The sequence below is a fragment of the Cetorhinus maximus genome, chromosome 21 (assembly GCF_964194155.1).
Source record: "Cetorhinus maximus chromosome 21, sCetMax3.hap1.1, whole genome shotgun sequence".
Taxonomy (NCBI): Eukaryota; Metazoa; Chordata; class Chondrichthyes; order Lamniformes; family Cetorhinidae; genus Cetorhinus; species Cetorhinus maximus.
The window spans coordinates 13136102-13152710 of record NC_135899.1 but is presented as its reverse complement, the minus strand read 5'-3'; the positions used below and the strand labels follow the sequence as shown (position 1 = coordinate 13152710).

The 16609-nt window shown below is 48.4% G+C and overlaps 1 protein-coding gene across 5 annotated transcripts in view; it reads left to right on the top strand.

Annotated features, from left to right (window-relative positions):
- LOC144695689 (ras/Rap GTPase-activating protein SynGAP-like) overlaps positions 1 to 16609 on the top strand; it is a 492301-nt gene that overhangs the window by 420545 nt on the left and 55147 nt on the right. For all 5 annotated transcript variants that reach the window (XM_078566635.1, XM_078566630.1, XM_078566631.1 and 2 more), the window contains 3 exons: positions 1091 to 1189; positions 5241 to 5795; positions 13635 to 13779. In XM_078566635.1, the coding sequence (XP_078422761.1) occupies positions 1091 to 1189; positions 5241 to 5795; positions 13635 to 13779 (799 nt within the window). The remainder of the gene's footprint in view (positions 1 to 1090; positions 1190 to 5240; positions 5796 to 13634; positions 13780 to 16609) is intronic.

The window sequence follows — 16609 nt, the reverse complement described above, 5'->3', positions numbered from 1 at the left end:
AGAGAGCACAGGTGATTGGCAAAAGAAGCAACGGCGACTTAAGGAAACATTTTTTCACACGGTGACTAGTTAGGAACTGGATTGCGCTGCCTGAGAGTGAGGTGGAGGCAGGTTCAGTTGAGTCATTCAAGAGAGAATTGGATTATTATCTGAGAAGGAAGAATGTGCAAGGTTTGGGGAAGAAGGCGGGGGTCGGGGTTGTTGGTGGTGCTGTTGGGGTGGTTGGCACTAGGTGAGTTGTTCCTTCGGAGAGCCAGCACAGACATGACAGACAGAATGGCCTCCTTTTGTGCTGTAACCATTCTGTGGTTCTATAAACAATTGGGTCTTCTGACTGAATGAAAAATCTCTGTATCCCACCAATTGTCCTTCACATATAAATTGATCGCCTAACATGTCCCCTGCCTTATTCAGCCAAGAAGAAAGCAAAAAGACTTCTTAATTATCTGATTTGATGATTCTCAACTGTCAGTCAAACAGCCTTTGTTTCCCATCTCCAATACTTTTACAAAAAAACAAACAGACCATTCCCAAAAAAAGTCCTTATGGTCTTTCTCCCTGGTTTTGCTTGTAGCAGTGTCTGGGAGATTAACATTTAATTCCAGGATGCGCCAGCACAATCATGGAGAGTTGGCAAAGCTATAGGAACATGGGAACAGGAAGAGGCCATTCATCGCTTGAGCCTGTACTACCATTCAACGAGGTCATGGCTGCTCTGTATCTCAATTCCATTTAGCCACCATTGCTCCCATACTTCACCCGTCAAAAATCTTGGCGAACTCAGTCTTAAAAGTGTCATCCAAAAGACGGCACCTCTGACAGTACCAGATCCCCCCTCCATACTACACTGGCTTATGTGGCGGAGTCTCTGGAGTGCGACTTGAACCCATGACCTTTGACTCAGAGGTGAGCGTGCCCCTGACCCACTCGGAGTGAGGGTTGGGGGGAGGGGTGAGGGCAGGGAGTGGGTTCGAGATAGTTGAGAGGGTGTTTTATTTCTGAATCCATTGCCAGATGGGCGGTGAACACAGCTCCTGGTACAGCTGGTCCTATGTACTGATGACTTATCTTGTTTTTCTTCAAATGGCAGGTGACTACCCCATCTGGCACAAAATGTTTTGCCTGTAGATCAGGGGCTGAACGAGACAAGTGGATTGAGAATTTGCAGCGGGCAGTGAAGCCAAACAAGGTATTAATTTATGTCAGATTTGTTTGGGCATTGTCAGAAGTTTAAGCCGTCTCTGTGTATGCACACTCTACGTACACTTGACCTACGTGCTAAATTGTGTACCATCTCCTATGGCTGACATTAATTGCATTTACTGTTGGGCATAAGAGATATATATGGGAGAGTTGCATCATTGTTATAACCAGGGTCAAATTATTCCTGAGACCAGTACCAGTGTGCTTGCCCAGGAAACCTATAACAAACGTGCCTGCTCAGTCAGCCAGCCAGCCAACAAATGGACCTACCCACCCATTGAACAGCCAACCCAGCAAACCACAAGCAAGATTGCCTGGCAGGCCACAACAAGTGTGGCCATGTTTGTTGTGGGCTACCATGCTTCCAGGCGGCCATTTTTGTTATGACCCACCATGTTTGTTGTGGGCAGCTAGGCGGCCACATGTGTTGTGGCCCGTCATGTTTGTTGTGGGCAGCTAGGCGGCCACGTGTGTTGTGACCCACCATGTTTGTTGTGGGCAGCTAGGCGGCCACATGTGTTGTGACCCACCATGTTTGTTGTGGGCAGCTAGGCGGCCATTTTTGTTATGGCCCGCCATATTTGTTAGGGCTGTTAGGTAGCAATGGCAGCCCAGAAGAAATTTGGCCACCCATCAGCCCAAAAACAATAGTTGGCCACAATGCACATGGTTATCCAGCAGACTGCAACAGGCACGGAAAAGCCTATGATAAATATCACCGCCTAGGAGCCAGCCAACAACCAGCTTGGCAGCCCACGACAAACATGGCCACCCAACATCCCACAACATGCGTGGCATGAGACCCTAATAGGCATGTCCGCCCAGTGGCCCACCAACAAAAAGGCCTCCCTCCGGCCCACAATGAAGGTGGCAGCCGCAAAAGAAGATAGTGTCATAGCTCACAGTGATTGTGACGTTCTGTTTGGGCCCTGCTAGAAGCCTGAGACAGATCACCTCTGTCCACAAACATTCCCTTCCAGTCAGGATTATTCCATATAGCACTCCTTTCTTAAGCTGCAGATTGAGCCTGAGGACTTTTATGGCCTTTAGGACTCGGCATCATGTTGATCCATTGCAGAAGCTTCAGTAAAAAACCAAGTCAGTCTTTTGTCTTCCAAGTGATGTTGGGAACAAAGTATTCCTTCCACCTGACTCCAACGACCTTGTTCTAATATATGTGTTTATAATTACACGGGGGAGATGGTGATTATAGTGGTATTGTCATTGGACGAATAACCCAGAGATCCAGGCTAATGTTCTCGGGACAAGGGTTCAAAGCCCATCATGGCAGTTGATGGAATTTAAATTCAATTAATGGTGAAAACTAGCCTCAGTAATGGTGACCATGAAACTATCATCAATTGTTGTTTTAAACAAAACAGCTGGTTCACTAATGCCCTTTAGGGAGGGAAATCTGCCGTCCTTACCCGGTCTGGCTTACACGTGACTCCAGACCCACAGCAATGTGGTTGACTCTTAACTGCCCCCTGAAACGACCCACCGAGCCACTCAGTTCAAGGACAATTAGGGATGGGCAACAAATGCTGGGCTTGCTAGTGACACCCACATCCCACAAGAGAATAAAAAAACATGTTTCCAGGTCATAGGCAGCAGAACTGCAGCCAATTTAAATCCAGAATCTCTATCATTCGACCCACATATCTCCACTCTGTAGCTTTTATTCAATCGTTGTCTATTAATACTTAACAAACATACTCTTCCCCTAATGACACAGCTGGCTATGGATGACAGTATGAACTCACATTTATATAGTGCCTTTCATGACCTGAGGATGCTCTAAAGTGTTTCCAGCTTGCACCCCTTCCTCACTCTCCTGGCTCCTCTTGCCTCCCTCATTCTGATACCACCTGCTCCCCCCACCCCACCAGGCTCTTCTCCCTCCCTCCTTCTTGCTCTCTTCCCCCCACCACCACATGCCCCCCCACCCCCCCTCCCAGCAGCTGCCGCCTCCTCTCACTCAGCGCTCCCCACTGCCTTTATTTCAGAATCGCCTTTACGCCAGGGTTCGGGAACCAGAAGAGGCGCTCTTTCTGGAGTCCTGATTTTGATTCTTGTCGGATTGAATTTATTTTCTTCACAAATGATCCGCTTGGGATGCTGTTGCCTTTTTAAAAGTTGGGCACGCTTCACGTCCTCTGGCTGCATGTGAGGAATCACCAACACCACCCCCTCCACCCAATCTCAGCGAGAGCGAAATCTGTAATCATTCCATCAGGTAGAGCAGGGGCAAACCCCAGCAGGCAGTGTACACGTGACCAGTCAGTGGACTCCTATTTTACCTCTGGTCACTCTTGTTTGCTCTGCCTGGTCTCTCTGGACCCTTCCCGAGCAGTCTCTCTTTCCTTTTCAATGTTCCTCACATATATACCACACACTTGCCCTTCTCTCTGACATTGCCTCTTCTACAATTCACTCAGACTATAGTTCCCAACCCTCGGCCACACGGGGGGGAAAGCAAGATGCACCTACCCAATTTTACTCTCCATTGACTCCTCTCCCTCTTCCTTTTTTCCTACCCCTTTTCATCTCACTCTGTCTCCACTTTTCTTCCTCCCTTGCTCTCCCTGTCCCCTTTTCTCTCTCTCTCCCTCATTCCCTCTCTCAATCGCTCCTTCAGTACTATTCCCATGAAACATCTTTGGGATGTCCTATTATGTTAAAGACACTCGATAAATGTAAGTTCTTGTGGTTTTTTTTGTGGGTTTTTTTTTGTTGATGATGTAGTTGAGCTAATGATGTAAAACCACCCCTTCGGTTCTAAGGTTTGTCATGGAACTGAATCAGATTCTAAGAGTTCAAAGGTTCGCGTATCTACTGCCCGTCAGTTCAGAACCCGACAGTTAGGGTTTGTGTGCATTTGTTTTACCAGATGAAAAGGTTTGGTGTTTATTTTTTTAAGAATAAAACTCCATTTCTCTCTCTAACCCCTATGAAGGCCCAACGTTCAGGATGAACTTTGACCAGCAGCCTCTGAGCTTGATCCATGCCCCCCTCCCGCACCCCACCCACACCCACATGCTCCTGCCCCACCCTCACCCCACACTGCCCCATTATCTCCCATTCCACCTTTCGAGTTTGGTGTCGAGGTGACAAAATGGCTTCAGTCTAGTGTTGGTTGGAGCCCATTGTCACTGTCTCACATCCTCTTCTAATTGGGGATAATTGTAACCTAACTGGGCCGGCTGGAATCCCACGAGATCAGGTAGCTCCAATGAAGAGTAAAATTGGGCAGGGGGAGTAAAACCAGCATTGCACCCAATCCCATCAGTTCCTCAACATGTGGGTGAGGTTACAATTTGCTCAGACCTTCCTCCTAACCTGGTGACCCCAAGTAAGACCCTCCTCTTAACCAGGCCTGTGACCCCTAACCTGGACCTTGCTCCTGACCTGGTGACCCCTCCTCCTGACCTAGTGACTCCTGAGTCAGACCCTCCTCTTAACCTCGTGACCCCTAAGTCAGACCTTCATCCTGACCTGGTGACCCCTGAGTCAAACCCTCCTCCTAATCCCGTGAGCCCCTGATTCAGACCCTCCTCCTTACCTGCTGACCCCTGAGTCAGACCCTGCTCCTGATCTGGTGACCCCTGAGTCAGTTTTCCCTCCTGACCTGGTGACCCTTAACCCAGACCTCCCTCCTGACCTGTGACCCCTAATCTGGACCTTCCTTCTGACCTGGTGACCCCGCCTTCTGACCTAGTGACTCTTGAGTCAGATGTAACTCCTGACATGGTGACTCCTAACTCTGAATACCCTCCTTACCTGTTGACCCCTGACCCAGATCCTCTTCCGGACCTGGTAACCCTTATCTGAACCCTCTTCCTGACATGATGATCCTGCTCGAACCTGATGAGACCCAACCCAGAGCCTCTCCGAAACCAGGTGACCCCTGAACTAGACCGTCCCCCCTGACAGTGTGATCCTGGCCCAAACCTTCCTCCTGACCTGGTGACCCCCGACCCAGACCCTGTATCTAACCATCTTTCCCCCCCCCCCAACCTCCTTATCCCTACTTGCAGGACAACAGCCGACGTGTCGACAATGTCTTGAAGCTCTGGATCATCGAGGGCAAGGATCTGCCACCCAAGAAGCGCTACTACTGTGAGCTGTGCCTGGATGAGATGCTGTACGCCCGGACAACCAGCAAGGTGAAGACGGACAACGTCTTCTGGGGGGAGCACTTCGAGTTCAACAACCTGCCGGCCGTGCGCAACATCCGCATCCACCTGTACAAGGACACGGACAAGAAGAAGAAGAAGGACAAGAGCAACTATGTGGGGCTGGTCAACATCCCCATCAACAGCGTGGCCAGCCGGCAGTTTGTGGAGCAGTGGTACCCAGTCAGCCAGCCCAGTTCCAGCCGGGGAAAGGCGGGCGGCCCCACCATCCGCATCAAGTCCCGCTACCAGAGCATGAACATCCTGCCCATGGAGCTGTACAAGGAGTTTGCGGAGTACGTCACCAACAACTACAAGATGCTCTGCGCGGTGCTGGAGCCCGTGCTGGGCGTCAAGAACAAGGAGGAGGTGGCGTGTGCGCTGGTGCACATCCTGCAGAGCACGGGCAAGGCAAAGGTAAGCCAACACCAGCCGGCCTGTTAACCTGGAGGTGTAGAACCAGACCCCCAAGGTGGCGGGGGGTGGGGGGTGCTCCCTCTCCGAGGTACGTTCTTTCCCCACTCTTGCATTGCCATTAAGTATAAAGGGGAGCAGAATCCTTTGAATGGGAAAAGACGGAGTCTCCATTGGCACCACTGTGGCAGCCAATGAGTTGGAGTGAAGTGGGGCCAAAGGTAGGGCTTGTAGTCAACAGTTCATATTACAGCAAACAGTCTATTTACTCAGCAGCCCGAGTCAATTTAAACAGTTGTTAAAGCAAACAATCTGCAGAGTTTTATTTAAAAAAAGACTCTCCGACAATTACAACATACAGGACACACGACTGAAGCTGCAGCAATGTCTCCTGAATAGAGCAGGGTAATTTCTCCAGCATAATGGCGTGGGTGGAGCATGAAGGTGCAGTCACTTAGAGCAGTGCAGGCTCCAGTTGTGATTGACAGGAGGGTTTTCCAATCGTCTCGACCCTGGCTGAAAATGGTGGTGTCACGCTAAGAACATAAGCAGCAGAAGCTGGAGCAGGTTATTTGGCCCTTTGAGCTGCTCCACACTTCACCTTAGATCATGGCTGATGTACCTCAACTCCACCTTCCCGCACTATCCCCGTAATTCCTTCCGTACCCAAAAATACGTCGACCTCTTTCTTGAATATACTCAATGGTTGAGCATCCACAGTCCTCTAGGGTAGAGAATTCCAAAGATTCACCTAAATGGCCGATCCATTCTGATTTCTGAGACTGTTTCCGTGTTGTAGATGTCCCAGCCAGGGACAATCTAGGGACAACCTCTCAGTGTCTACCCTATCTAGCTCCTTCAGAATTTCATGTTTCAATGAATCACCTCTCATTCTTCTAAACTCTGGTGAATATAAGTCTACACTACTAACCCTCTCCTCCTAGGACACTCGCCTCTTCTAAGGAACAAGTCTAGCGTTGCTCTCACTCTCGGACAAGTATGTCCTTCCCTAGGTAAAGAGACTAAAACTGCACACAGTAGTCCATCTGTAGGCCCATCAGTATCCTATATAATGGTGTGAACATTCCTTTACTCCGATACTCCAATCTCTTTATAAGAAAAGCTAACATCCCATAAGAGGCCGAGACAAGGCTGTTTGACCCAGCAATCTCACTCCTCCCATCAACTTTGTGCAGTCATGGACTGTACCTTAATCTGCTCGCTTCCTTGTATGAGCTACATTGAGCAGGATGACACAGAGCAGACACAGTTCTGCCTGCCCAGCTGTGGTGGGATGGGTTTCGGTGGGAGCTGGGGGGGGTTAGGGGGGAGGGGAGGGGCCAGCTGCTGAGTGACATCCAGAGAGGTCTCTCCCCTTCCCCATTAGCCCGTACCAATGGGGGAATACTCTACAGCTTGCTCCTCTGGAGACTTGCGAGCTTGGCGCTTGCAGTTCCACAATATACTCTTTCGCTTTGTACTAACAGCGCAGAGCGGGATTTTCTCCCAAAGCCTCCTGAAAGAAAAGAATGTGCACTTGCATAATGCCCTTCCCAACCTCAGAACGTTCCAAACCAATGAGTTGTTTCTTAAGCGTAGTCACCGTTTGCAATGGAAGGAAACACAGCAGCCAGCTTGCACATAGGAAGCTCCCCTGAACAACAAGGTGATGATGCCACGATCCTCTGTTTCACCTTGTCGGAATGTTGGGCAAAGCGTGGGGGGGGAATGCTTGTCTGCAGGCGCCAGCCACAACATGGATTCAGGCAGTCTCCATCTGGTTCCCAGTGGACCCACAACTGCAAACAGACCCTGATCCAGCACCACCAGACAATCTCAAACAGACAGTCCAAGGGAAGGGTAAATCTCACACCAGCGCTGTCAGGAGTGAGCTCCTGAAAGTGAAACCGAGGCACATCGTTGGGAGAAAGTAGAGGGAACTTCACTCTTGAGTCTAAATCTGTGTTGCTCCTGACCCCGGGTGTGTTTGCTGAGAATTGTGTGCCCAAGATGGAAAGTGTTCAATTCCACAGCTCTGACGTCTCTCATCAGCACTAAATTGTTTAAAAAAAAAGCCCAGGCAGCTGATGAAGAATAGTGGTTCCTTCGAACCAGCAGGTCGCAGATAATTCCCAGATGTGCTCCTCAAATCTTTGAGTCATATCCTGTCAGGAAGTGTGACCTGTGGAAATGTGTCCAGCACTGGCTGAGTCAGACTGCATCCCAATGTGTAAAATACTTGCTCATCCTGGGATGTCTATTGGGATACTTTAACTAAAATTCAACTCACAGTGAGACTCAGTAGACAGAGTCGCGACAGAGGGCATTAACGCTTTCACTGCCCCAGCCCTGTCCTGAAAGAGGGGGTTGAACCCTTTTACTGCCTCAACCCTGTCCTGTCAGGGGAGGTTAACCCTTTCACCGACTCAGCCCTGTGCCGGCAGAGGGAATTAACCCTGTCACCGCCTTGACCCTCCCCTGACAAGAGGGAATTAGCCCTTTCACTGCCTTGACCAAAGGAAATGGCTTATAAGGATACCAGAAAAAGTGGTAAGCCTGAGGATTGGGAATTGGCAATTTAGAACCCAGCAAAGGAGGACCAAGAAACTGATTGAGAAAGGGAAAAGAGAATGTGAATACAAACTAGCGAGGAACATAAAGGCAGATTGTAAAAGCTTCTTTAGGTATGTGAAAAGGAGAAGATTGGCCAGGACAAATGTGGGCCCATTACAGGTGGGCACAGGAGAATTTATAATGGAGAACAGGGAAATGGCGGAGAAACTAAACAGTTACTTTGCATCTGTCTTCACAGAAGAAGATACAGAAAGTCTCATGGAACTTGTGAAACTGAGGAACCAGAAGAAATTATTATTAGTAAAGAGGTAGTACTTGAAAAGTTAACTGGGTTGAAGATTGATAAATCCTCTGGACCAAATGAGCTTCACCCCAGAGTGTTGAAGGAGATGGCTACAGAGATAGTGGATGCATTGGTGGTTATCTTTCAAAATTCTAAAGATTTGGAAAGCTCCCTGCAGACTGGAAAGTAGCAAAGATAACCCCACTATTTAAGAAGGGAGGAAAAGGGAGAATGGAGAACTACAGACCTGTTAGTATCACGTCAGTAGTAGGGAAAATGTTAGAATCGATTATAAAGAATATGATAACTGGACATTTAGAAAAGAATGGTAAAACTGGGCAGTGTCAATATGGATTTATGAAAAGAAAATCATGTTTGACAAACTTGTTGGGAGTTTCTTGATGATGTTGCTTGTAGCATTGATAAAAGAGAACCAGCGGATGTGGGTGTATTTAGATTTTTAGAAGGCTTTTGATAAGGTCCCACACAGGAGGTTACTAAATAAAACGAGAGCACAGGGGACTAGAGGAAATATATTAGTATGGATTGAGAATTAGTTAACAGACAGAAAGCAGAGAGTAGGAATAAACGGATCATTCTCAGGTTGGCAGGCTGTTACTGGTAGGGTACCGCAAGGATCCACTGCTGTTCACAATCTATATAAATGATTTGGATCAATTGTCATATTTCCGCATTTGCTGATGACACCAAACTGGGTGGGAATGTAAGTTGTGAGGAGGATGCAAGGAGGCCAATAAAGTGGACAAACAGTAAGGTTTTAAGGGCAGTCTCAAAGGAGGAGAGGTGGAGAGGTTTAGCAGAGAGTGCCAGAGCTTATGGTGTAGGCATCTGAAGGCACAGCCAGCAGTGATGGATGGTACCGACCTCTACCTTGCAGAGGCTGAGCGCCAACTCTCAGACACTTATTCCTACCTCCCCCTGGATCATGACCCCACCACAGCTCTGAGGAAGAGTCATACGGACTTGAAACGTCAACTCTGTTTCTCTCTCCACAGATGCTGCCAGACCGACTGAGTTTTTCCGGCACTTTCTGTTTTCATTAACAGAGATCTTGAGGGGCGAGGCCATGGGAGGGATTTGAGAACAAGGCTGAGAATTTTCAAACTGAGGCATTGCCGGACTGGGAGCAAAGATAGGGATGATGGGTGAACTGGATCCAGACTCTGGGTACCAGGGTTTTGGATGAGTTCAAGCTTGAGTTCAAGTGGAAGATGGGAGGCTGATCAGCAGTTGCATTGTAACAGTTAAGCCTTGAGGTAACAATAGCATGGATAAGGGTGTTCAGCGGCAGATGAGCTTACACAAGAGGGGTTTGGGTGATGGAGGTGGAAGGAGGCTGTCTTGGAGCTGATATGTGGTTGGAAGCTCATCTCTGTGTCAGATATGAAGCCAAGGCTGCAGACAGCCTGGTTAAACCCAGATAGTTGCCGGGGAGAGGGACGGATTTGGCAGCGAGGGAACAGAGTTTGTGGTGGGATCTAAAAGCCTTCCAAGCATTTAGCCGGAGGAGATTTCTGCACATTCAGAACTGGATGCCGGACAAGCGGTGTGACAAATCAGAAACAGGGAGGGGCCAAGAGAGGGACAGCGGTGGAGAGGCAATGCTGGCATTGTCAGCAGTGTCATGCTGCAGGTAGAACCTGACGGTGTGTTTTAGGATTATGTTTCAAAGGGGCACATAGATGAGAAATAGGAGGTGGGGGGTGGGAGGTTAATGATGAGGGAGTGGGAACAGAAACCACTACAGGTGATTCTGGATAGGTTAGAATGGAGCCAGCAGCAAAGCAAATCTTCCACCCCTATAATTTTGATCGGAAGATGCCCAGGACAGGCCAGGCAACAGTAAAGAGACAATCAGAGCCTCGTGAGAAGCACGGTGACACTTATTTTGTTAAATCCACCCTTGTCCTTTTGCCAGTGTTGCTGTCTTTTCTTTTCAGTGTGCAGCTGCAAGATCCACAACAGAATTCTGAACTGCAGGCTCATTGAGAGATTCCAGTTACAGAGTACTCAGGCATCAACTTTACCCTCATCAGAGCTGAAAATTGGATGAGGAATGCTAGGCTCAGTTGTTCAGGATCTATCTCTCTCTCTCTCTCTCTCTCTCTGTCTGCTGTTAATATACACGGTGACATCCGGGTAATCAAAATAGTTACGAAGTGATTAAAAAAAAGCTTTGTTGAGTATGAATGCCCATTATTTATGGAGAAAGTCGAGTGGTCTGAAACAGCTCAATCCCGAAAGGATGCACAAGAGGATTTAATATCGAGGTTTTCAGAGGGATGGCGGAGAGATACGGCGCTCTGTTTGTCTTCCGTTATATTTTTCCTGGCAGGGTGTCAGGCTGTTAACGTTCCAATTTCCTTTCCCAGTTTTCCTGCTCCTCTTCTGAAAAGACTTGACCCCTGCTGTGATAGTGTTTGAATAGGCGTCAGCCATTCTCCTGTTCCACACAGCCAAGTTCGTGTTACTGCAGTAAAATGCTACACAAAGCAGTCTCATTGGAGTGCATTAACCAGCATGGGGGATGGTAGTGCAATGGTCATATTGTTGCATTAGTGATCCAGGCGCCTGGAGTAATAATTTTAAACAACTAGTCACTTGGTAGTACAGAGCTTGCAAGTATTACTGAAGAAATACAGTATGTCGCAGTGCTCAAACCTGAACAATATGTGTTCAAAATTCGCTGTGTCTCTTGAAGAATTTGAATTCCGATCGTTAAAACAATCTGGAGATAAACTGCTAATCTCAGTGAAAGCGGCAAGGAACCTGTCATACAAACATATGACTTAGGAGCAGGAGTAGGCCACTCGGCCCCTCGAGCCTGCTCTGTCATTCAATAAGATCATGGCTGATCCAATTGTAACCTCCTGCCTACCCCCGATAACCTTTCACCCCCCCCCTCTTGTTTATCAAGAACCTATCTAGCTCTGCCTTAAAAATATTCAGACTCTGCCTTATCCGGCGCCTTTTGAGGAAGAGGATTCCAAAGGCTCACAACCCTCTGAGAGAAAAAATTTCTCCTCATCTCTGTCTTAAATGAGTGACCCATTATTTTTAAACAGTGACCCCTAGTTCTAGATTCTCCCACAAGAGGAAACATCCTCTCCACATCCACTCTGTCAAGACCCCTCAGGATCTTAAAGGTTTTGATCAAGTCGTTTCTTACTCTTCTAAACTCCAGTGGATATAAGCCCGGCCTGTGCAGATTGTCAGAAAGACCCAACCCGTTCACATATGTTGCTGAGGGAAGGACACCTCATGCCCTGCCCCCATGAACTCACACATCGATTTAGATTTATATGGCACCTTTCATGTCATGCTGCATGGTCGGAGAGTGCTGCCTTTCAAATGAGACCCTAAACCAAGGCCCCCACCTGCTCCTTCAGGTGGACATTAGGGATCTTCTCGAAGAAAAGGGGGGGGTTGGGGGAGTTCTTCAAGGTGATAAAAGTAAAAGACTACGGAAGCTGGCGACCTGAACTAACAACAGAAAGTGCTGGGGACAAACTCGGCAGGTCTGACGCCATCTGTGTAGAGAGAAATGGAGTTAACGTTTCGAGTTCAGTACGTTCCAAGGAAAAGTCACATTGGACTCGAAACGTTAACTCTCTTTCTCTCTCCATAGATGCTGCCAGACCTGCTGAGTTTTTCCAGCGCTTTCTGTTTTTATTTGGGCTCTTCGAGGTGTACTGGCCAATATTTATCCCTAAACATCAACACTAAAAAAAAAAATCACAGGTTCTCTGTGTTGGTAATCGCATTGCTTTTTGTGGGACCTTACTGTGTCAGGTCTCTGCAGCATTCCCTACATTACAGTAGTGACTCTCTCTCAGTGCCATGTCCCTAAGAGGGCATTAGCAACCATAGACTTCCACATGCTGGTCCATGGTTGTGCTTGGCAAGGTACTGCAGTGGTTTGCTGTAACCAGGAGACTCTCCTACTCTTACCACCTGCCATAGGCCTATTGGAAGGATTTACAGACTGACAATCCACCTGTCTGGCCACATTATGAACACACCATCTGTGGCCATCAAGTCCCAGAGTGGGATTTGAACCCAGAGCTTCTAGCTCAGAGGCAGGGAATGGTACCACTGCACTACAAGACACCACTACAGTGGCTACACTTCAAAAATGCTTCATTGGCTGTAAAGTATTTTGGGATGTTCTGAGGTGGTGAAAGGTGCTATATAAATGCAAACTTTTCCCTTCTATCTCAGGTAAACAGAAGCTTAACCTATACAGATTTCTTAGTCATTTTTTTTTAGCTCAGTGATAGGATTCTGACACTTTGGTTGATATCTCCCCCAACTTCACAACTCCAAGAAATGCTGGACACCGGAATCAGCTGCTCAGTCATCCGCGAGGAGTTCACTGCGCTGGAGATTGGCAATTCCTCCTGTTCAGATCAAACTGGATGGAGTTGTTGTGGAAGTTAAACTTTAAGAAGAAGCTGAGAAGGCTTTTAAACAGACACGTGAGATTCTTGGGTATATCAGCAGAGCTATCGAGGACAAAAGCAATGAGGTTATGCTAAACCTTTATAAATTGCTGGTTAGCTCCAGCTGGAGTATTGTGTCCAGTGCTCGGCACCGCACTTAGGGAAGAAAGTCAAAGCTTTGCAGAGTGTGCAGAGGAGACTTACTGGAATGGCACCAGGGATGAGAAACTTCAATTACGTGGAGAGGAATTTAAGGCAGGTGTTCAATATCATGAATGGTCTTGATAAGAGTAGATAGGGAGAAACTGTTCTCAGTGGCAGAAGGGTCAGTGACACAGACGCAAGATGATTTACAAAAAGGAAGGGAAAATTTGCAGGGCAATGGGAAGAGAGTAGGGGAATCAGGACTAATTGGCTTTTGCAAAGAACCAGCTCAGTCACGATGAACTGAATGGCCTCCTTCTGGGTAGCAACATTCTCAGTCAATGAACCTGACCTTTGCCACACTTCTGTCTCTGGCAGGACTTCCTCTCTGACATGGCGATGACGGAGGTTGACCGTTTTATCGACCGTGAGCATTTAATATTTCGCGAGAACACGCTGGCGACCAAGGCGATCGAAGAGTACTTAAAGTTGATTGGTCAGAAATACCTCAAGGACGCAATTGGTAGGTTGGTGTACGTGACCGCTACACTCACTGCTACCGACACTCCATTAACACAGGGTTTGTATCTGACGTTGGTGTGTTACACTTCTAGCCATGAAATGCAGCGGAGTCCGCCAGTCATCGCACCCAGCCTGGCAGGGAGGGGCGACGCCAGTTTGGAATCTAAAGGGTGTGAGGGTGGTGGAACACATGGCTTGGGAGGGCCGATGTATGGCGATCGCTTCCCTCTTGATTCGTGACAGTTTTGGGAAGAAGAGGTGGAGTAGATTGGAGGTGGGAAGGGGGAGGAGGTGAGGGTGGGCGGTGGTGCTGGTGACAGAAACTGTCATCTGGAAAGTTCCAGCTGTCCCAGTCCTTACTCATGACGGGGCCCTTGGGCTGTGTTGGTCGATTTGTGAACTGGGAGTTGTCATTGAATGGCGATCCCTCGTAGAATCTAAAGGCTACAGAAGGAGGTCATTCAGTCCTTCATTCCTGTGCTAGCTCTTTGAAAGAGTTATGCAGTGAGTCCTGCCCCTCCTGCTCCATCCCCTGGTGAAGTGGGATTTAAAGGACGTTGCATTTTATTCTTTCCCTCTTGTGAAAGTTTATCCCCTCCCACTCTGTCCCCCCCACCCCACTTCTCCACCCAGCATGTTTACAGTGCATGTCAGCATTGCACTTCAGCATGAGCCTGAGTGGGTTAAGTGTTGACAAGCCACTGAATGATAAGGCAGCATCGCAGCAGAGCCTTGCCTTGAGGCCCGCACCACATATGTGCTGGGCAGCAATCCCAGGAGCGGGGACCCGGATTGATTTCTTCCCACCCCCACCCTAACCCAAACACGGGCTCATTCTGTCACTTTGCAGCCTTATTCCCTCAGCCTTAGCCTGAATCAGGTAACTCAAACATGGGGCCCATCTATTCTATCTGCATATCTCAGAGAGGTGAGAGCCTCCCAATCATGAGCAAAGCTTCCAAATTTAAAATGGCTCAGTTGGCAGGGGGTAGTGGAATGGGGGGCGGGGGGGGAAGGGAGCGGGGAAGTTGTGGGAAGGGATTGCAAAGGAGCTTGGGGGCAGCCAGAGAAGAGAAAGCTAGGAAGGGGAAGTTCCAAGGGAGTGTCCGGGAAGTCAGTGGTGTTGCTAGCCTCAGTCCTAACCTGTGGATATCTGACATCGAAAGGTCCGATTACAGGTCGGGCTCCGCTGTGCTTCAATCTTTTTTAAAAGAAAATATAAAATCAGTGGTAAAAACCATTTCACCTCCATCACAATTAAAATGTGCTTTACTTGAAAGGGCCCAACGTCAAGCTGCGGTGGGCGCTGGAATTGGATAATGGCAGAAGGTGGGTAGGGAAAGAGGGAGGGGGTTTGGGGATGGGGGTGGGGGGAGTTTGCTGGGCCGACGGGAAAACCTTTCCATTAACTCCTGTGGGAAGCCTCGTTCCTTTTCATGGACAAGTGTTGGCTTTCAGCAAAGGGAAGAAATGGGAGCGAATATTATTTATTATTAATTATTTATTCATATTGTTTACTGTTGGCATTTCCGTTTGACAGGTTTGAAAGGTATTCTATCTTAGTTCTCTCCCTTGCTCATCCTGTCTTCCTCTTTCACTCTTTCTTTCTCACTCAGTCATTCTTGCTTTCTCTTCCTTTTGACTCAACCCCCTCTTATCATATTTGTTCTCCCACCCATTTCCTCTCTTGCTTCCCTCCGCCCCCCCACCTCTTTCTCTCTTCTGTCCTTCTCTCTCCTTCCCGCTTTCTCCTTCCCCCTCCTTCTGGCTCCATCCCTCAGCACCAAGCACCCCACACCCACTTGAGAGAGAGAGAGAGAGAGAGGGAACGAGTGAGAGAGGGTGGGCTGGGGCCTTGCTTGCCTAGAGCCACTCGGAGTTTGGCCCTGGATGAATGAGTTCACTCTGGGCTCTGTCCTCTCGGTTTCTGTGAGGTAACAGCTGGCCCAGTGGTCAGGCTTTCTTCCTCACAGCGTGGTCCGGCTTGGGAGCTTGACCTGCAGGGGTCAAACTGATGTGCGCCCTTGTTCCCGGGGCGCCGCCTTGCCACTTCCTCACATCCCCGTGAAGCAAGTTATTGTTTGCAAAAGCTGGCATTGCCGCTTCGCCCAGACAGGCAGAGAGACCCCTTTTCATCTTCTGCCGTTGCTGGCGAGGGTGGGGGGCTGTAGTGACCGCTTCCAATGGTGGAGCACATCACCACTAGCAACTGCGGCGTTGGTTGGTGCCTTTGCCTCGTCTTAAAGGTGGTTTTATTTTTTTCCCCCTCGGTTGCCTCCTGTCCTTTGTTGTTGGAGTAGGCTGGGCTGGCGGGGGAGGGCAGTTAGTGTTGGAGCATTCGTCAGAATGGCTGCACAGTATCCATTCAGACATTCCCTGTCACCAAGGGGCAGCCTGTAGATAAGAGATAGTTTCTGCAAAGATGTTGAACAGTTTCCTATAGCCATGGCTAGTTTTTCTCATGAACACCACCCTTCTCTCTTTGGGGGCAAAATGAAAAGGTCAATTTCAGTGCTTGCTCTTCAGTAAAACACTTTTAATGTCATATGTAATTTTTTTTTAAACCATTAACCCTTTGAGTGCTTGGCACCCATTGCAGCATTGTAATTCACCACTGTTGTAAGGGAAAAAGTGACGCCTTGCTTTGGGAGTGCTCAGTTGGACAGGTGAACAATGGTGTAGCTCAAACATGTCTATCAATTCATAGTGAGTAATTGGTGTTTTGCAAGCTCAAAGCTCACCCTGATGGTCCAGTCTATCAGGTTACTGCGTCTCTGCTGTTTCCCTGAGGGGAACAATTTTAATGTAACCATAATCCTGCCCGTGCCATT